Here is a 21,833-nt window from a genome sequence, read left to right as displayed (position 1 = left end):
AAATAGCTTTGTGAGTAAACAGAATCTATTTGTTTTTGCTTATGTCGGCCATAGTGGGTGGAGTTTGCGATCTCGGCTGCCTCGGTACTGCTTTGGCCCGCCTACTAGCCAATCATAGTTTGTGAAAGCAATGACATGTCCCAGCCAGCAAAATGCTAACGCCTATGAAAAATCATTGTGGGGTTGCCAACTCGAAATCTGATTGGTTAAAAGCAACAGTCTAGTTTAATGCAGCAGAGCCCGCAAGAACTGATTGTGCAGGCTTTGAGGCAGATCTGATCTGGCAACAAATATAGGCTGAAATATGATTGGTTAAATGCTTCAATATGAAAACACACATCTGGAAGCAGTGCAACCAGGGGAAAAAGCAATGAAAGAAAGCTAACAGACCATTTGGAATAATAAGTACGTATTGATGGACAAAATATAATATGATTCAGATATTTCTTAGGCCAGCAGAGAAGGCCTTGAAGGCCCTGACGGCCCGCCACTGCAATCAATACAACCAAGATAATAACGAAATCATTTAATTTATTAATGTCATTCGGGTATAAACTCTGTTAAAATATATAGCGACACAAGTCAAAGTTTTTGCCAGGTTTAACAGTATTAAAATGTAAATATACAAATGATACGAGTATCGGGATTAATGAATATGCCACTTAGTTCTACGTATTATCCTATTAATATTAAAACATTTTTTTCATATTTATAAGAAAAATATGTGAAGCCAAACTATATTAACAGGGGTTTGATACTCGTGGACATACATCATAGATCAATTAACAAATAGAAAGTTTGAATAAACCTTATGAATGATAATAACACACTTTTTATTTCCGTTAAAAAAGAACACAACATATCGACAAAAAGCAGTGATTCCGACACAATGTGTCTCCCATTATTGATTTTTCCCCAACAAATTTTCAAATATAAATTGAACATTATACATACGTGAAACATCTTATTTTGAAGGGAAGGTTGCCATTACGGGAAACTGTCTTTCCCATCATGCACCCCTGACCGGAAATGCGAGGGCAAAAAAATAATAAAGATGTCCGAATAGGGAGCGCTTAGTCTGCGAATATTTGTCTTTTTGCCCGTCTAATTTGTCTTTTCATTTCAGTCACTTAACTGAACTGAAGTCTTGACAACGTTTCTAGCATTATTCACTTTACGGATTCAACATCAGTCATCCAATGAATAACTGCTTTTTAGTTTAGTATGTGTAAATAAATCATCAGGCCATGTTCATCCTACGAAATTGTCTCTTTATTCCCAAACTTCAATACGTGATGAGAAGCTCCCCGACATATCGTAACATGAATTGTCTACAGAGTTTCGACCATGTCATAAAAGATTGTTTATCCTCGTTGTTTAATGTTGACTTTTCACAGTCTGCATGGAATCAGTCGAAACTCCCAATTCGTCACGGTGGCATTGGTATCCGTTCCCTTGTTGACTTGTCCTTCCCCTCTTTTCTGTCATCATTCTATTCTACAGTTGAGTTAGTGCGACCTGTTTTGTCTTCATCTCAAGTTGATCCTCATAAATCAATTGACATTGATGGCGCACTAAATGCCTGGAATGAATGTCATTCATCAACTCCAACACATCTCGGAGTACAGAAAGAGTGGGATGAAATCAATTGCCTGAGGATGAAAGGCAATTTGATCGATTCCTCGAATCAGTGGGACCGTAGTCGAATATTATCAGCGTCGACGTTTCCCTCCGGAGCTTGGTTGAATGCTTTGCCAAGTGCGACTTTGGGCAATAAGCTCTCCCCCGATGAGCTTCGCATCTCGATTGCTCATCGTCTTGGTGCTAAAGTTTGTGACCCGATTCTGTGCAAATGTGGTCATTCGATAGATAGCCGAGCTCTCCACCCCTTATCCTGCCGTGTCCAAGCTGGTCGTTTCCCCCGTCACTCCAACATCAACGACATCGTTAAACGTGCACTGTGTCAAGCTGGAGTTCCTTCAATTCTCGACCCAAGTGGTCTAGTGCGTGCAGATGAGTGAAGGCCTGACGGCTTGTCAATCTTTCCATGGAAGATGGGAAAGTGTTTGACATGGGATGTGACAGTTGTTGACACCTTTTCTCAATCCTCAATTGCTTCATCTGCAATAAAAGCCTGCTCAGCTGCGAACAAGGCAGAGTCAATGAAGTCTGTCAAATATGCACCGCTTGTTGACAGATACTTGTTCCAGCCCATAGCCTACGAAACTTCAGGTGTATGTGGGGACTCCACTTTGAAGTTTCTGCTAGAGGTAGGTTCCCGGCTCGTGGCTGTTTCAAATGAGCCACGCGAGTGTCAATGGCTGTTACAGCGCATCTCTCTAGCAGTGTGCCGCGGCAACGCATACAGTGTCCTCGACTGTGTGAAGAAGGTGTGAAGTTATGTGATATGTGTCATGTTTCATTTTTTTTTTAAAATTTTTATTATTATTTTATTTTATTTATTTTATTTATGTTTTATTTGTTTTAGTGCATATTAAACAGCTTATAAATTTTTTGAAAAAAACCTTTATGGCTCAAAATGATAACTAGAAAAAAAATAAAAATATCAACATGATTCAAAAATGACACGAGGGATTCTCGTCATTTTTGCCAATTAATAGATAACATACACACACACACACGTTTGTTTCTTTTAAGTCTTATGAATAATTCCTTGGCAACAAACTTAGTACTATGTATTATTAAGTATTTTTAACCAATGTGTTGAACCACAAATTGAGCAAAGAAAGGGCTTTTTGCCACTGCAGGTTGTTAAGTCTTCTTTTCAGGTTCCCTTCTGTGAAAATGTTGGAACATTAACTGCACCTGGAAAAGGTTTTTGAATTGTGTAGCTTTTTAATTGGGCTGTTGTAGCGAATCTGTGGCCAGAGACTGAGCAGGAAAACATTGTTCTCCAGTGTGGGTTAATAAGTGTTTTTTAAGCTTCTCCTTTGGGAAAATGTTCGACCACAAACTGAACATGAAAATGGTTTTACAACGGTGTGGGTTCTTATGTGTATTTTTAAGCTTCCTTTCTCTGTAAATCTTTAACCACAAACTGAGCAAGCAAATGGTTTTTCACCAGTGTGGGTTCTTATGTTGATTTTTGAGTTTTCATTTTTAGAAAAGGCTTTACTCCAAACTGAACACGAAAATGGTTTTTCACCAGTGTGGGTTCTTATGTGGGCTTTTAACGTTGCCCTTTCTGTAAATGTTTTACCACTTACTGAACACGAAAATGGTTTTTCACCAGTGTGTGTTCTTGCATGACTAATTAAGGTTCCCTTCTCTGTAAATATTTTACCACAAACTGAGCATGAAAATGGTTTTTCACCAGTGTGGATTCTTGTGTGCCTTTTTTAAGCTTCCCTTCTTTGTGAATCTTTTACCACAAACTGAACACGAAAATGGTTTTTCACCAGTGTGTTCTTGCATGACTATTTAAATGTCCCTTCTGTGTGAATGTTTGACCACAAACTGAACATGAAAATGGTTTTTCACCAGTGTGGGTTCTTATGTGGGCTTTTAACGTTGCCCTTTCTGTAAATGTTTTACCACAAACTGAACAGGAAAATGGTTTTTCACCAGTGTGTGTTCTTGCATGACTAATTAGGGTTCCCTTCTCTGTAAATATTTTACCACAAACTGAGCATGAAAATGGTTTTTCACCAGTGTGGATTCTTGTGTGCCTTTCTAAGCTTCCCTTCTTTGTGAATCTTTTACCACAAACTGAACACGAAAATGGTTTTTCACCAGTGTGTGTTCTTGCATGACTAATTAAGGTTCCCTTCACTGTAAATCTTTGACCACAAACTGAGCATGAAAATGGTTTGTCACCTGTGTGTGTTCTTGCATGACTATTTAAGTCTCTCTTCTGTGTGAATCTTTGACCACAAACTGAACACGAAAATGGTTTTTCACCCGTGTGTGTTCTTGTGTGCCTTTTTAAGTGTTGCTGTTGAGAAAAGGCTTTACCGCAAACTGAACACGAAAATGGTTTTTCACCAGTGTGGGTTCTTGTGTGGGTTTTTAAGTTTCCCTTGTCTGTGAATCCTTGACCACAAACTGAACACGAAAATGGTTTTTCACCAGTGTGGATTCTTGTGTGCCTTTTTAAGGTTCCATTCTCTGTAAATCTTTTACCACAAACTGAACACGAAAATGAATTTTCACCTGTGTGTATTCTTGCATGATTATTTAAGTGTTGCTGTTGAGAAAAGGCTTTACAGCAAACTGAACACGAAAATGGTTTGTCACCTGTGTGTGTTCTTGCATGACTATTTAAGTCTCTCTTCTGTGTGAATCTTTGACCACAAACTGAACATGAAAATGGTTTTTCACCTGTGTGGGTTCTTGTGTGTATTTTTAAGTATCTCTTGTGTGTAAATGTTTTACCACAAACTGAACACGAAAATGGTTTTTCACCAGTGTGTGCTCTTGCATGACTAATTAAGCTTCCCTTCCGTGTGAATCTTTGACCACAATCTGAACACGAAAATGGTTTTTCACCAGTGTGGGTTTTTGCATGAATATTTAAGTTTCCCGTGTGTGTAAATGTTTTACCACAAACTGTACATGATAAGGGTTTCTCCCCAGTGTGGATTCTTGAGTGTATTTTTAAGTTTCCCTTCTCTGTAAATCTTTGACCACAAACTGAACACGAAAATGGTTTGTCACCTGTGTGTGTTCTTGCATGAATATTTAAGTTTCCCTTGTTTGTAAATGTTTTACCATAAACTGTACATGATATGGGTTTCTCCCCAGTGTGGCTCCTCATATGTGTTTTCAAAGTAGACTTTTTCCCAAAGGTTTTTCCACATTGAGAGCATTTCCAGAGTTTGCCGTCCTTAAGACCTTCATTGTCATAAAGCAAGTCTTCGCTTTCTGATAACGGAGCAATTAAATTGTCTGCTTGCCCTTCTGCTGAGCTGCCGTTCGGAGTCTCCGCCCCTCTGCCGGCCACGCCCAGATAATCTTCACTCTTGAAAGGCTCACCAGTTGACACAGTGACATCTTCTTCCTCCTTTTTGATTTGCTGTTGAGGGAACTCTGGCTCCTCCTCTTTAATTTGGGGTAACTTTAAGGTGTGTGCAGGCTCCGCCCCTCTGCTGGTCACGCCCAGATCCTCTTCCCTCTTCAGGTTTTCACCAAGTGACCAGGTGACATCATCTTCCTCCTTCTTGATTGGAAGTCGCTCGTCTCTCATTTGTTGTTGAGGGAACTCTGGCTCCTCCTCTTTAAATTGGGGTAATGTTAAGGTGTGTGCAAGCTCCGCCCCTCTGCTGGTCACGCCCAGATCCACTTCACTCTTGAAAGGCTCACCAGTTGACACGGTGACATCTTCTTCCTCCTTTTTGATTTGCTGTTGAGGGAACTCTGGCTCCTCTTCTTTAATTTGGGGTAATGTTAAGGTGTGTGCAGGCTCTGCCCCTCTGCTGGTCACGCCCAGATCCTCTTCCCTCTTCAGGATTTCACCAAATGACCAGCTGACATCATCTTCCTCCTTCTTGATTGGAAGTCGATTGACTCTCATTTGTTGTTGAGAGAACTCTGGCTCCTCCCCTTTGATTTGGGGGAGCTCAAGTTCCTTTTTAAGGCCAACAGACTCTTTCCCATCAGGACCAAGATATTCTCTGAAACCTGTACAGACACGAAGATAAATGATATGTTTTATAATCTGTCTATCTAACGAGAAGGCCTTTAGGTTAGACTGGGAATTTAAAGTGTTATAGTTATATTGGCGGTGGTTAGGCTCATAACATGACATTAACTTGAAATTTAACTGAAATCAACTCAAATGACTATACACACCCACACATATTCGACCACCCGGAACCATCTCATAAGCTCGTGTCTCGAATTTGTCTCATATCTCAAGGAAAAAAATTCCTCGGAATTTAGCTCGTTTCTCAAATTTTCCGTAAATTGGGACACTTGTATGGTATTCCTGTAATATGCTGGCTGCCACAGCAAATGTTTTATTAACAAGGAATAATTACAGCACTCGCGGGTGACCTGCAATGTAATAAACAGTTTGAGGAAAACAGAGTTCACCTTCAAAATTAAAGTACAATTAAGCGTGGTCGGATGATTCGCTGAAAGACGTTTCGCCGACGGACGTTTGACAGAGGGACAGGTCGCCGAATGTACGTTCCACCGAACGGTCAATCGGCCGAACGGAGGTTTCACCGGCGCGCTCGCCCCGCCCCCGGATCGTGTGTGTACAAGTTTTTCAACCTCGGCCCACTGGCCATATAAGGCCCGTTAGGATTTTTAATCCGGCCCGCCGAGTATGTAAATCATATCCCTACGGTCATCGGAGGGGTTTCTCCCCAGGAACAGTGCTTCGTGGGCGGATTTTAATGACACATGCTGAGTTTCATTATCGAGCTCCATATATTTCCCGAGTTTGAGCACTTTAAAAATTGGCGGGGGTTCCCCCGAGCCTATCCGAGAATAGTGCACCCTGAGCAGACTGGGTTGGACGGCGCCCCGCTGAATTTCTGGAGCTCCAGAAATTTTTCAAATTTGAGCCCCACACACATTGGAGGGGGTTTTTCACCGAGCAGAGTGCTCTGTGGGCGGACAGGGGTGACACATGCCCCGCTGGAATCCTGAGCACCATATTTTTTTATAAGTGTGAGCACCACATACATCGGCGGGTTTTTTTCCCCGAGCGTATCCGAAAAAACGTCTATATACGACCATTCGCCAAACTGCTCAAAATGCGTTTAATGATTAAATACAAATACTAGTTTTTGTATTTAATCATTAAACGCTGTTTTCGGCTGGATTTGACCGAATTTGAGAGCATTTTAAGCCGTTTGGCGAATGGCTCTGTTCTTAAAATGGCTGACAAGCGACGACGTTGAGCTCCGTTGTCTCACAACGCGCATCGGACAACTAGTCTGTATACACGAAGAATGTGAATTTCCTTTGTCTTCTTTTAAATAAGATACTAGTATAAAATACAATACTTGTATTGTATATCCAAATACTAGTATTTGTATTTAATCATTAGACGCAGTTTGAGCCGTTTGGCGAATGGTCGTATATATATAGAGAGACGTTTTTTTGCCTTATCGCGACGTCATCGCGACATTTTACTGAGGAATTCACTTCCCTGGGCTCGGTTCTAATGTCCAAAAAACTCCAGTATTTGTATTTGATCATTAAATGCTGTTTTAGGATGAAATTAACATGAGTGCTGTCATTATACGCCGTGTACTTGTATTTAGAAATATGCCCAGCGGGGGGCAGTACATGCCCTTATTATTGCGGCGGGGGGTGGGGGGCAGGCAGTACATGTCCTTGTTATTCCTAAATGATTGTTATCTGTAACGACCGTAAATGGCCCGCGGGCCGAGGTTGAAAAATTTGTACACACACGATCCGGGGGCGGGGCGAGCGCGCCGGCGAAACTTCCGCTCCGCGGAAGCTCCGTTCGGCCGATTGACCATTCGGTGGAACGTCCATTCGGCGACCTGTCCATCTGTCAAACGTCCGTCGGCGAAACGTCTTTCAGCGAATCATCCGAGCACCCAATTAAGAGCAAACTACACATTTCAATGTTTAAAAATGTTTTATTTTATTAAACTCAAAGGATTCTTTAATCTCATCTCATTTTCTGAACCGCTTTATCCTCATCAGAGTCATGGGGGGGTGCTGGAGCCTATCCCAGCTGACTTTGGGCCAGAGGCGGGCGGGGGCACCCCGAATTGTTGGCCAGCCAATCGCAGGGCACAACAAGACAGACAACCATTCACACTCACACTCATACCTAGGAGCAATTTAGAGTGTCCAATCAGCCTACCATGTCTTTAGAATGTGGGAGGAAGCTGGAGTACCCAGAGAAAACCCACACGCGTCAAAATAAAAAGGTTAAAAAAAAAGAAAAATAGCCTTTCTATAAATGGTCATTTTTAAAGAAACTAATGCTTTACTATACATGGTCTTTTTTATTATATAAAAAAAGCCTTACTATGCAAAGTCTATGCATGTCTTTGGAGTGTGGGAGGAAACTGGAGTACCCGGAGGAAACCCACGCAGGCCTGGGGAGAACATGAAAACTCCACAAAGGTGGACTTGAACTGGATTTGAACCCAGGACCCCAGAGCTGTGAGGCCGACGCGCTAACCACTCGCTCCTCTGGGCCGCTTTTCACATTTTTAAGGACTTAAAAAAAAAAAACTTCAGTGCTGAGTCCTAGTAGCAAGCGGAAGACATGGGAGTTGCTTCCGCTTGAAAAATAATTGAAAACATAAAAATACATTTTCCCCATAAAAAATCTGCGATGTAGTGAAATGCTGAGGGATTACTGTACTTGAATTTGCAATTGCATCGCACAAAAATAGCACTTCTACAATTACCATTAAGCCTTAATGGTTTAGGAAATATATAGATATAAAACTGGACCCACCTTCTAGTCTGTGAAGGACAACTTTTGCATGCATTATTTTGCAAAATGTCGAGTTTTCCTCGTGGAACTTTGCTGGTCTTTTCCCACACGTAAATTCTGATGGAGACGCCATTGATAGCTGCTAACTAGGCTAAGTTAAAGAGGGCGCAAAGCTTCAAAGTTCATCGACGACTTGAAGAGTTATTCCTTTGATATATGCTAACAGGCTGAGCTAAAGTAGCCCACAAAGCTTCAACGAGGTCTTGAAAATGATTTTGGCTGATATTTAAGGTCATAAAGTAGCTTAAGCTAGACACGACTGGGACCCATAGGTTAGGTTTGGTGGCGAAAACTGCGCATGCGTGGTGTCAGCGTCACTTCCTTCGATGCATTAAGTTTATAAATGTAAGAGAGTTGGAAATAGGAAATAATTATTCTTCAAATTTTCTGACATGTGGTTTGAGCAAAAAAAGGTTTGCGCAGGTTTGAATTTAATTGAAAATTAAATTAAACATAAATCACTTGAAGATCGCGTCTCAAAAGGAGGCGTCGCAAAACGCGCATGCGCAGAAAAAAATCGTCCTTGGTCATGATGCTGTTCTGTTTTGACGATTGGCATCACGGGAGAGGTAGTTCTTCATCGAAACGGTTTGAACTCGCAGGAATCAGTCTCTTATTTACGTACTGCTCTCTCTTGGTCAGGAGAAAATTTGTTTCATTCTAAATTCAGTATTCGTGGACACTGTACACAATATTTAAGACACTGTCAATCACAAGTTATCGAAGAAGCACATTTTAAGAAATTATATCAGAAAATTAGCAATTTCTCAAAGGTGTCTTAAATCCAAAAGGAAAAGTTTATTTTTTCTTTTATTTACATTATTCCCTTAATCCGGACCAACCACTAGATGTAAATTATGTATTGATTTTCCCATTTTTAACGAATATTTGCAATTTTTCCCTCCAATTTTGTTCTTTTTGTGTTTTAGTTCAATAAGTATTTTGTAAAATGTAAAAATAACTATATAGAAATATTTTCAACAAATGATTCTTCCCTTATTGAAAATAAAAGCTCAAATAAACATTGTTTTAGATCTATGAAAAATATTTAAGGCTTTATATCCAGTTCTTTAAATCCGATTTAATCTCTCTCTCTCGCTCTCTTGCTCTCTCCCGCTCCCTCCCGCTCCCTCTCTCCATCTCTCCCTCCCGCTCCCTCTCTCCATCTCTCCCTCCCTCACCCTCTTTGCCTCTCCGTCCGTCCCTCCCTCCCTCCCTCCCTCCCTCCCTCCCTCCCTCCCTCCCTCCCTCCCTCCCTCCCTCTCTCTCTCTCTCTCTCTCTCTCTCTCTCTCTCTCTCTCTCTCTCTCTCTCTCTATATATATATATATATATATATATATATAGTTGGAATAATGATTAATACCCTTAAATTATTATTAGTAATATTTAATTAAAATTGGAAGACATCTTTCAACATAACTGCTTACAACTTGCAAGGAGAAATCACTCCCAACACGTCTTCGTTCGCAAAAGGATTCTGACGAGCGGCATACTCTTCGGTCCATTTAGCGCAGGGGTCACCAAACTACGGCCCGCCGGCACATTTGGACCGGCCCTCTGAACAATACCAGAGACGCTATCGGATTTTTTTTCTATTTGGCCTTGAAGACTGGGACGTTTTAATCTTGTGTTTGGTTCATTGCACCCCTGCTGAGCCCACAAATCATCCCAGTGAAGCGGGCTTTCGCATTGCTTCTTTGGTGACACGCGCGGGGAGTGTTTCCCTTTGATCCATGCGGGCACTTCCATCGTTGCATGCGCGAGCGGAGTGTTAGCGAGACATCTGGACGATCGCAGGTGAGGGCGGAGCCCTGGGGCCATCGCTATTGCGATGCTATTCAAGCATATAAAAACTGTGCAACCTGAACCTGTTTGAGAACGGAATACAGTGGTACCTCGACATACGATCTTAATCCGTTCCGGGACTGAGCTCGTATGACAAGTTTCTCGTAACTCGAGGTAAAGTTTCCCATTGAAATGAATGGGAAACAAATTAATTCGTTCCAACTCTCTGAAAAAAACACCAAAAACAGGATATTGGATTGAAAAAAATGTTTTATTTCTTATAATTCGCCATATATTGACAAAGTAATAAATAACGAGTGGTTTAATAGAAATAAAGTGTTTAATCTAACTAAAATTGGGCGGATTTCGCCGAGGGGAGAGAGAGACGCACAAAAGGGGCGGGGGGCTTCGGTTTGTTTTCAACACGACGCACTCGTAAACAGAACAAACACTCCACCCTCACGTTCGCTATCCATGGGCTGTTTGCTGTCGTACTATTCCCTTCAAAATATTCCGAAAATGATGCACACAAATGTCCTCACAATCGGAGAACGCACGACCACTTGCCAACGAGCAGCAAGCAGTCTTATCAGCGATCGCCCCGCTGCTCATGCGAGCTACAGGGGCGCTGGCTAGCGGCTCCTTTTAGCTTGTAGCATCTGTGTTTGCATCCCCTCGAACGGCGACTATGATAGAGTTTCTACCGGGGATGCTGTTGCGAGCCAGTGCCCCCGATGTTCTTATGAGCAGCCAACGAGCAGAGTCTTTTATCAGCGATCGCCCCGCTGCTCATGGTAGCTTCGGGGGCGCTGGCTAGCGGCTCCTTTTAGCTTGTAGCATCTGTGTTCGCATCCCCGGGGATGCTGTTGCGAGCACGAGTATACTTCATTACCCAGAAAGCCCTCTTTTCCCCGCGCATGGGCGTTGTGCGTTTCCTGGTCTGAATAGCTCATCCGGTGCTCGTAAATATTGTTATACGTACACGAAAGATATGCAAAAAAAAATGCCATGGCCACCTGGCTTGGTCGCATAACGAAATTTTGACCGCATCACGGGCGAATTATTCGATCGAAATTTCCCCCGTAAGACGAGCATTCCGTATGACAAACGGTCGTATGACGAGGTACCACTGTAATGGCGAAAAGGTTAGTTAAGAGAAAAATTGATTCAGAATGCAGGGTATTTAACCTGCAGTGGACAAACGATAATTTTTTTGTTCAATGCAAAGAAAAGGCTGTTTGTCTCATCTGTCAAGAGACGGTGGCAGTATTCAAAGAATACAATCTTCGCCGGCACTATGAATCCCGTCACAAAGACAAGTACGATAGCGTGCAAGGCCAAACACGAGCAGACAAACTCTCAAAGCTAAAAGTTGGACAATTATCTCAGCAGACTACATTTCTACGCCAAGCTCAGCTGAACCAGGCATCCGTTCGGGCCAGCTTTCGGGTTGCTAAACTGATAGCAAGCAACGGTAAGCCTTTCACTGACTGAGAGTTTTTTAAGAAATGTATGGATGTTGTCGTGGAGGAAGTGTGTCCCGAGAAGAAAGATGCATTTAATGCCGTAAGTCTGTCGGCGAGTACAATCGCCAGACGCGTTGAAGAAATCGGGAGTAATGTATATGCCCAGCTGCAGCAGAAGACGAAAGAATTTGACTTTTTTTCATTAGCACTGGATGAAAGCACGGACGTGCAAGACACAGCGCAACTGCTCATTTTTATTCGTGGAGTTAGCGCAAACTTTGAGATTTGCGAGGATCTGGCAGCCCTCCAAAATCTCAAATGGACTACAACAGGAGAGGATATTTTTGACAAAGTGTGCCAAACCATGGAGAAGTTGGACCTGGACTGGTTAAAGCTAGCTAGCATCACGACTGACGGGGCTCCTAGCGTGGTGGCTGAAACTCGCGGTCTAATAATGGGACGCATGAACCGGGAGTTGGAAAAAAGGGGTCTCATTGCCCCGCTACGAGTCCACTGCCAAATTCACCAGCAAGCACTGTGCTGCAAAATGTTGACGTGGGATTCTGTAATGACGGTTGTGGTGTCGTGCATAAACTTCAGAGCAAAGGGAGAAGATTGTGCATGGCACAACAGAAAGTTAATGTTCCATGGCTTTTTTTTTCTATGAAGAACCCAGAGAGAGTTATTTAGTTATTATTTATTTCATAAATAGTGTTATTTATTTCCTGTTTTTTTCTGTGAAGAACTCAGAGAGGGTTATTTAGTTATTATTTATTTCATTAATAGTGTTATTATTTGTTTCCTGACTTTTTTTCTGTAAAGAACCTGGAAAGGGTTATTTGGTTGTGTGGCTTTCTGGAAAACAATACATTTTTTGAGCTCCCCTACGATCGTCACACTTTTTCTGTTACAAACTGACACCGGCCCCCCATCAGAGAAGGGAAAGGTTATGTGGCCCTCACAGGAAAAAGTTTGGGGACCCCTGATATATACTTACAATTGCTATTTAGATTGAAAAATACTTTACAACTATTTTGATGTTTCCAAATATAAATCTACACTGTGTTACTAATAATGGGGGAATAAAAACATTAGTAGAGAGAACCTTACTAGACATGGTCATTTCTTTTCAAGAAATTCTTACTATTGACACACTGTCGGCACTGTAATGAAACCGTGTTGGTCGCTCATTAGTGAACCCTGCAGTAGTTATAAAATCATTGCTGGTGAAATAAATCCTTTTTCTAAATTCCAAACGGAGTTGATAAGTAAAATAGATCAAATTCGAGTTATTTTTTTTAACTTATGTCCACATTTTGTTAACTGTTAAATCAAATGAAATAAAAGTGATTTCGTTTTGCGTCACACGATCAAAATGATTCCACACTGGGGAAAACTTAGAACGAGTTGTTCCTTTGATAAATATATCATAATTACGCAAAAGCCCATCCAACAGACATACGACACTTTGATACAGTTTATTTCTTTATACTAAACACTTTGGCCAAACGATACATTTCCTGTACCGGTCACGTGATTCTTTCTTATACTATACACGCCCCAATACGGGTTTTCTCTCTTGAACTCTCCGCACGCTATTGATTCACTAGTGTCGATCGTCCCATCACTATCAGCAAAACCCTTTTTAGCTTAGCCTAGCAGCTACCAAAGGAACAAGTCCGGGTTGTCCAAGAACTGGTTGGACCTTTGCGCACTACTTTAGCTGAGCCTAGAGGCTATCAAAGGAACAAGTCGTCGAATGCTTGTTTGTGCTTTAGCTTAATTTAGCTAGCAGCTATCAAAGAAACAAGTCACCGAAGAACTCGTTGGAGCTTTCCAGGCTAATTTAGCTTAGCCTAGCTAGCAGCTATTAAAGGAAAAAGTCGTCGAAGCGCGTGTTATGCTTTATCTTAGCTTATCTTAGCTAGCATCTATCAAAGAAACAAGACCTCAAGTCGTTGAAGAACCCGTTAAAGCTTTGCGCCCTACTTTAGCTTAGCTTATTTTAGCTAGCAGCTATCAACAAAGGCGCCGCCATCATCAGAATCCACGCGTGGAAATGCCTGCAGGAACGAAACGGCCAAAGTTCCAGGAGGAACTTTTTGACCTCAAAGGATATAGACAAGAAGGTAGGTTGACTTTTTATTTCCATTAATTCACTCAATGTTTAATGGAAAAAATACCTTTAAGGCTTAAAGGTATTCTATTGACATAAAATTATTTTAGCATTCGTACTTTTTCACGGATTCGCACTAGCGCCGTTCGAAGAAAGACGTAATAAATGCTATTTCTATTTTAATGTGACCACTCTAGGACGGAAAGAATGGGTCTCAACGTGTTTATCCTTTAACAACGGCAGCAAACAGTAGCTTTCCATTTATTGTATCCACAGTGTATTTTTCTTTATCACGCAATGCGCGAGCGCCCCCAGAGGCCTTCAACAGTTCCTGCTACTCGCCCTCCATTTTTGGCTAAATGCTTGAGTAACATAACACTTACTTGCATGCTGTGAATTTAAAATGCAAAAAAATGAACATGCAGATGCACTAAACAACGAGAGCAGCGTTCAAACAAAGGTGTCAAAGTTGCGGCACGAGGGCCAAATCTCCGTGGTGCGGCCTGCAGAGTACTTCATTTTTCATGTTAAAATTCAAATATAATTATAAATAAATTTAATATGTACTCTTACCAACTATTTTTCTAGAAAAAACCTAACATTTTTATTTAAAAAATCTAATATTGAGTTGTTTTGTTTTAATAAAAATATAATATAAAAATAAAAAAAGTAAAAATAAGTGATTTAAACCATTTTGCTTTTTAAATTTAATTTAAATTTATTTCTCTCTCTACGAAAAACTACAAAAAAGGAAATATTTGATGGTTTCTTTAAATAAATATATCCCCAAAATAATGACAGACTAGCTTGAATAAAAGACAGTGGTGTGCCGTCAAGGCCTTCTCTGCTGGCCTAAGAAATATCTGAATCATATATTATATTTTGTCCATCAATACTTATTTAATGATTCCAAATTGTCTGTTAGCTTCCTTTCATTGCTTTCCCCCTGGTTGCACTGCTTCCAGATGTGTGTTTTCATATTGAAGCATTTAACCAATCACATTTCAGCCATTATTTGGTGGTTTTTGAAGATATTGTGCATAAGTTAAATTCAATTATTTATTTTTGTGTTACATACAGATGTGAAGTACAAAAAAAAGCTTTTCTTGTTCTCATTATTGCACTGGAACACTTGAGGAAAAAAAATGTTGCGCTTAACAAAAAATGTTTTGGTTGCCATGGGGCTAATTAATCTCGAGAAATATTTGGTAAAATGCCAAATTTTTGTTTGTTGTTTTAGCAGTCCTTCAAGGAGTTAAAGCAAATACTTCATTTATTTGAAGAAAAGTAACATTTTTAGACTGTGTCCGGATTCTACTCATTATCCATTGAAACAATTTTATGTGAAGTTGCAGCCTCTTAACTTTTTTGTGTTCACTTGCTGTGCTCTTACGTGATATTGTATTGTAAAATATTGCCTCAAGGCCTTCACAATCAATTCTGCAGGCTTTGCTCTGCTGCATTAAACAAGCGTCGATAAGACTGTTGCTTTAATCATTGAGAATTCGATTTGGTGACACCAAAGCCTTCTCGCAGGCGTAGGGATACGTCATCGCTTTCACCAACTATGATTGGCTAGTGATAGAGTAGGCAGGCCAAAGCCAGAGTGAGCCAGCCAGAGCTCACAAACTCCACCCACAATGGCTGACGGAGGAAAACAAACGGATTTGGTTGCAGATTTGCTGATGAAGCCATTTTCTAGACAGACTTTTCCAGAAAAAAATGGAAATCATTAAGAAAGGGTTGCCAACTCCGAAGTTAGCAAGCCTGTTACAACGAAGAAAAGGGTTTGTCCGCCACTTTCAGTTCGCTAACTACGAGCGCAACCCCTGGCTCACGGGCTCCGAGGAACACTGCAAATTGTATTGCTGGGAGTGCTTGTTATTTGCCACCGATCGACATGGTGTTTGGAGCAACACTGGATTAGCAAATTTGACTTGTTTAACCAAAGCAGCAACGAGACACCAAGGCACTGCCGGACACTTACAAGCAACGGTGCTCTCCAAAACATTTTGGAAAACCCGAGTGAAGTTACAGTTCAGCGAGCAAGGGCGCAGGGAAACGGAGTGCCACAACTAAAAGGTAAAGAAAAATGGGGAAATCTTAAAAAGTTTGATAGACTGTAAACTTTCATTTCGGGGACACGATGAAAGCGCTGCATCCCCAAACAAAGGAAATTATGTGGAACTTCTTTCTCTCATTGCTGAGAGAAACACAGATTTACATTCCCACCTGTCCACTAATAAAGTGTTTAGTGGCATGTCGGGCAAAATGAAGTGATGGAGGAAGCGATGAGAAGGGAAATAGAAGTGGTGTTTGTTTCTATAATGGTGAATGATTCTGTGCGGTGTGCTGATGGATTTAAAGCACATCTGGATGATTTTGAATTTTGTTTTTTTGCTTCACACATTTAATGGCCTTTTTGAGAATTCCGACATGCTTTTTTCAATACTACAGAACAACAAACTGGATGTACAGTTTTGTCCTGCAAGAGTAAAGGAGTTTTGTGACAGTTGAGCCCTAGATGAGTCAAGAAAGGAAATCTACGAGGCCACAGAATGCAGTGCGGGTGCTCCAAGCACATGAAGAGGTCAAGCGCAAGATTCTCGCGCGCATTACCACCAACTCCACGACAGGATTCTGGACAATATTACTTGCCAGACGCGGACCAGATTTCAAGAACACGAGAGACTGATGTTTCTTTCCCTCCTCGACCCACAGAAGTTTTGGGAATACCAGAAAACTTTCCCACATGCAGCTTTCTCCATCTTAACGCAGAGCCACGGTACACTTTTCGATCTGCATCGGTCAGCTAAGAACAGAACTGATTGTAATGTATATGCCATGGATGATTTTACAGGAAAATCTCCCACTGATATCCTTGACTTCCTTCAGCAGAAAAATCTGAGTGAGAGCATGGGGCGGCTGTACACAGTGGGTTTGACAGTGACCATCCCCGTCTCCACTGCTTCTGTCGAACGGACATTTTCAGCCCTAAATAGAATCAAAACTTATGCCAGAAATACAACAGGTCAGACTTGACTGTCAGCATTAGCTTTGATGGGGGGTTTGGACGAATTAATTTGTTTTTAGTTCATTTCAATGGGAAACGTTCACTCGAATTACGAGAAGATCGACATACGAGCTCAGTCCCGAAACGAATTAGGCTCATATGTAGAGGTACCACTGTACTGCATCGTGACAAAATGAATGTATGGCGCCCTCTCCCGTCTGGTTTCATTTCTGTGAACAAGAAATGCAGTCATTTAATAATTGGAAAATGGTTAATCATTTCTCTTTGTATCTTTGCAGGTTTCAGAAATGATCTTGGTGCTGAAGGGCAGGAGTCTGTTGACCTTGAAGGGGAAGTTGAGCTCCCCCAAATCAAAGAGGAGGAGGCAGAGTTCCCTCAACAACAAATGGGAGACGAGCAACTTCCAATCAAAAGGGAGGAAGATCATTTCACCTGGTCACTTGGTGAGTTCGTGAAGAGGGAAGATGTTCTGGGCGTGGCCAGCGGAGGGGCGGAGCCTGCAAACACCACAACATGAATAACAATAAATGAAAAGTATAAAATATTTTAAATAATCAACATAATCTGAATGTCACCACTATTTTGTCTTTAAATTGTGTACCGGATGACTGGATCAAACCTAAAACGTGACTTTTCTGGCATATATTATGTCAAAGCTGGGTTGCCTCGACAATAATCTTCATACAGAGGAAGCAGCAAAACACGTGGTACTTTTTAACTCCCGGCCGAAGGAGGTTATCTGGAAGGGAGGCCTCATCTCGACCGCTCTCAAAATGGTCGCTGCTCGGTCCGCTTCCTTTGTTCTTGGCTAGCCCCCTTGGCTAGCCCCCACCCTTCCTAAGAAGGGGGCGAGCGGACGGACAGAGCCAGCGTCCACGTCGAGGTTCCCCAACCAGATACGCCGTCCGCTCGGTCGGTGATGGTATTTAATAGAAGTTAGGCGGAGACAAACTTTAGGCGGGAACACGAAAAGGGGTGTGTTATATACAAAGTGATGACAGGCCTTGACCTGTAGGTGTCAGTAAAAATTCTATTCTAGTAACTAAATTCATAAGAGTGCAGAAGGGTGCAAGATTAAATATAAGAATACAGTTCATATTTCACATATTATTGCAAAATGATCAACCATGTTGTGATAATAAACTTGTAAAAGTAAGAAAAAAAAATGCCCATTTTTGGCTACATGTAGTGATGCATATTATTTTTTTGTCTTTGCAGGCTTCAGGGAAAATCTAGGTCCTGATGGGCAAGAGTTTGTTGGCCTGAAAGAGCTCCCCCAAATCAAAGAGGAGGAGCCAGGGTTCCCTCAACAACAAATGAGAGAAGAGCAACTTCCAATCCAAAAGGAGGAAGATGATGTCACCTGGTCACCTGGTGAGGCCTTGACTAGGCAAGATGATCTGGGCGAGGCCAGTGGAGGGGCGGAGCCTGCAAGCACCTCATCATGGCCCCAAATTAAAGAGGAGGAGCCAGAGTTCTCTCAACAGTGCAAAAGAGAAGAGCAACATCCATTCAAAAACGAGGAATGTGTCAAATGGTCAACTGGTGAGCCTTTCAAGAGTGAAGATGATCTGGGCATGGCCCGTGGGGGAGCGGAGCCTCTGAACGGCAGCTCAATGGAAGGATGGCGAGCAGAAAATTTAATTGCTCCTTTGTCAGATGGCAATGACTTGCTTTTTGACGATGATGATGTTGAAGGTGTTAAGAAAAATCCCAGTGGCGACAAACTCTGCAAATGCTTTCAGTGTGGGAAAACTTTTGGGGAAAAGTCTTCTTTGAAAACACATATGAGGAGCCACACTGGGGAGAAACCCTTATCATGTACAGTTTGTGGTAAAACATTTACACACAAGGGAAAATTTAAAATGCACAGAAGAACACACACTGCTGAAAAACAATTTTCGTGTTCAGTTTGTGGTCAGACATTTACACGGAAGGAAAACTTAAAAACCCACTCAAGAACCCACACAGGTGAAAAACTATTTTCGTGTTCAGTTTGTAGTCAAAGTTTCACACTGAAGGAAAAGTTAAAAACCCACACAAGAACCCACACAGGTGAAAAGCCATTTTCGTGTTCAGTTTGTGGTCGAAGATTCTTACACAAGAGAAGCTTAAAAACCCACACAAGATCCCACATTGGTGAAAAACCATTTTTGTGCTCATTTTGTAGTCAAACATTCACATATAAGGTAAACTTAAAAACCCACACAAGAACCCACACAGGTGAAAAGCCATTTTCGTGTTCAGATTGTGGTCAAAGATTCACACAGAAGGGACACTTAATTAGTCATGCAAGAACACACACTGGTGAAAAACCATTTTCGTGTTCAGTTTGTGGTCAGACCTTTGCAAGGAAGGATAAATTAAATATTCACACAAGAACCCACACTGGTGAAAAACCATTTTCATGCTCAGTTTGTGGTCAAGGATTCACAGACAAGGAAAACTTAAAAACCCACACAAGAACCCACACAGGTGAAAAACCATTTTCTTGTTCAGTTTGTGGTCAAAGATTCACACGGAAGGAAAACTTAAAAACCCACACAAGAACCCACACAGGTGAAAAGCCATTTTCGTGTTCAGTTTGCGCTAAAGCCTTTTCTGAAAAGCATGATTTACAAATACACACAAGAACCCACACTGGTGAAAAAACATTTTCGTGTTCAGTTTGTGGTCGACGATTCTTACACAAGAAAAGCTTAAAAACCCACACAAGATCCCACATTGGTGAAAAACCATTTTCGTGCTCATTTTGTAGTCAAACATTCACATATAAGGGAAACTTAAAAAGCCACACAAGAACCCACACAGGTGAAAAGCCATTTTCGTGTTCAGATTGTGGTCAAAGATTCACACAAAAGGGACACTTAATTAGTCATGCAAGAACACACACTGGTGAAAAACCATTTTCGTGTTCAGTTTGTGGTCAAGGATTCACACAGAAGGGAAACCTAATTAGTCATGCAAGAACACACACTGGTGAAAAACCATTTTCATGCTCAGTTTGTTGTCAAGGATTCACAGACAAGGGAAACTTAAAAGCCCACACAAGAACCCACACAGGTGAAAAACCATTTTCGTGTTCAGTTTGTGGTCAAAGATTCACACGGAATGCAAGATTAATTAGTCATGTAAGAACACACACAGGTGAAAAGCCATTTTCCTGTTCAGTTTGCGGTAAAGCCTGTTCACAAAAGCATAATTTACAAATACACACAAGAACCCACACTGGTGAAAAACCATTTTTGTGTTCAGTTTGTGGTCAAGCATTTTCCCAAAGGAGAAACTTAAAAGAACACTTATTAACCCATACAGGAGAAAAATGTTTTCCTGCTCAGTCTGTGGCCACAGATTCGCTACAACAGCCCAATTAAAAAGCTTAACAATTCAAAAACCTTTTCCAGGCGTAGTCAATGTTCCAACATTTTCACATAAGGGAACCTGAAGAGAAGACTTAACAACCCACAAGGGAGAAAAGCATTTTTTTGCTCAATTTGTAGCAGGAATACCTTAAAAACACAATTACCCACATCAGTTAGAAACCCTTTTCCTGCTCAACTTCTTGCCAGAGATTTATTTAGTCCTAAGGATAGACTTAAAAGACACGTGTTGTGTTAAGCAGTGAGTGGCCAATGACGGCTTTGCTTGCTTTATCAATTTTTGTATGAAATATCATTGTAATCGAAGTATAATTATGTTTTGCATTCTGAAAATCTTGTTTACAGTTTTTAATGTGTAATATCGATCCACACGATTCAAATGCAGTAGTACCTTAAGATACAAGTTTACTGCGGGATCGAACTAGTATGTCAATTTACTCGTATCTCAAGTCAATTCTTCCCATAGAAATGAACAAAAACAAATTAATCCATTTTCATCCTAAAAAAAAACACCAAAATTGGTTCTAATTTACCACCGACTCACAATAGGGAACCATCTGGTATGTTCATATCTCAAATTTGTCTTGTATCTCAAGGCAAAATATTTGCTCAGAATATTCCTCGTATCTCAAATTTCTTGTATGTTGGAACACTTGTATGTCAAGGTATTACTGTATAAGAAAATTGAGTGTCGTTGAAGATTTTATTTACTTACGAAATGGTAGAGCCTAAATTAGGGAATTACAAAGTGAATAATAAATAATGTGATCTAAATATGGAAAATATGTGTTCACAGTTAAAGACGTGCCTAAGAAATTTGAAAAGTTGCAGTTTTTGTCTATTGAATTTGCTAGCATATTGAGTGTTATTCAAACATGATACATTTTAATGAAAATAATTGATATATTGAATTTAGGATCTAAGAAACATTAGTAGAAATATGGTGTGAAAGACAATTAATTTGCTGAAAATTAATAAATTAGTACAATGTCCTTATACTTTTGTCATATTAGAAGACGAATCACGTTTTTAAACCGATTTAACGTGATATCTTTGGTAGTTCCAATAAAGCTCTCTTTTTGGTGAAAAATACTTTTTGGGTGTTTTGTTGACAAAATCAGCCTTCCAAATTCAAAGGTGACAAAAAAAGAGAAGCGTTATTTGCTAAGATTTAAAACTAAGAGGAAAATGAATACATTAATTTGAAAAATTTGACAAATTAATATGTAAAAGATTGTTTTCTTTCTACAGGTGTTAAAATACGGAAACTTCATGTCTGAAATTAATGGTAAATTATTTTTATCTTTTTGATGTTGAAGGGGATGATTGGCAGAAATGTAACTAGATTTTTATTTTATGTGTAACTATTGGAAAAACTTTGAGTAAGAAAGTTTTATAAGAGATGATAAATGAACTACAAAGGGAATGTAATGTTAAATGTTATTGAATGAATTTTGAGTTCTTGATTCGCATGCATTTTATGTGGCTTAATTGCTGTAAAGCAGTGGTCACCAAACTACGGCCCGCGGGCCGGATACGGCCCGTCAGCACATTTGGCCCGGCCCTCTGAACAATACCAGAGACGCTATCAG

General features: G+C 40.7%; 2 protein-coding genes across 2 annotated transcripts; one reads left to right on the top strand and one right to left on the bottom strand.

Annotated features, from left to right (window-relative positions):
- Positions 1 to 3,388: 3,388 nt before the first annotated feature.
- Positions 3,389 to 4,904, bottom strand: LOC144065919 (uncharacterized). The gene has a single exon (XM_077589159.1). It carries the CDS (start codon positions 4,775 to 4,777, stop codon positions 3,416 to 3,418), a length of 1,362 nt encoding a protein of 453 aa, XP_077445285.1. The 5' UTR covers positions 4,778 to 4,904; the 3' UTR covers positions 3,389 to 3,415.
- An 8,261-nt stretch (positions 4,905 to 13,165) lies between these two features.
- LOC144065875 (uncharacterized) lies at positions 13,166 to 21,250 on the top strand. Its single transcript, XM_077589079.1, has 3 exons — positions 13,166 to 13,840; positions 17,140 to 17,304; positions 18,080 to 21,250. Exons 1-3 carry the CDS (start codon positions 13,771 to 13,773, stop codon positions 20,233 to 20,235), a joined length of 2,391 nt encoding a protein of 796 aa, XP_077445205.1. The 5' UTR covers positions 13,166 to 13,770; the 3' UTR covers positions 20,236 to 21,250.
- The last annotated feature ends 583 nt before the right edge of the window (positions 21,251 to 21,833 follow it).

The sequence above is a fragment of the Stigmatopora argus genome, chromosome 20 (genome assembly GCF_051989625.1).
Source record: "Stigmatopora argus isolate UIUO_Sarg chromosome 20, RoL_Sarg_1.0, whole genome shotgun sequence".
NCBI classification, from domain to species: domain Eukaryota; kingdom Metazoa; phylum Chordata; class Actinopteri; order Syngnathiformes; family Syngnathidae; genus Stigmatopora; species Stigmatopora argus.
The sequence above is the reverse complement of the archived record's forward strand: the minus strand, read 5'-3'. Positions and strand labels throughout refer to the sequence as shown.

Coding starts and splice junctions, on each gene's coding strand:
- LOC144065919 (XM_077589159.1), bottom strand. CDS start 4,777: ATGAGGAGCCACACTGGGGAGAAACCCATATCATGTACAGTTTATGGT.
- LOC144065875 (XM_077589079.1), top strand. CDS start 13,771: ATGCCTGCAGGAACGAAACGGCCAAAGTTCCAGGAGGAACTTTTTGAC. Junction 13,841..17,139: donor CAAAGGATATAGACAAGAAG/GTAGGTTGACTT, acceptor GTATCTTTGCAG/GTTTCAGAAATGATCTTGGT. Junction 17,305..18,079: donor TCATTTCACCTGGTCACTTG/GTGAGTTCGTGA, acceptor TTGTCTTTGCAG/GCTTCAGGGAAAATCTAGGT.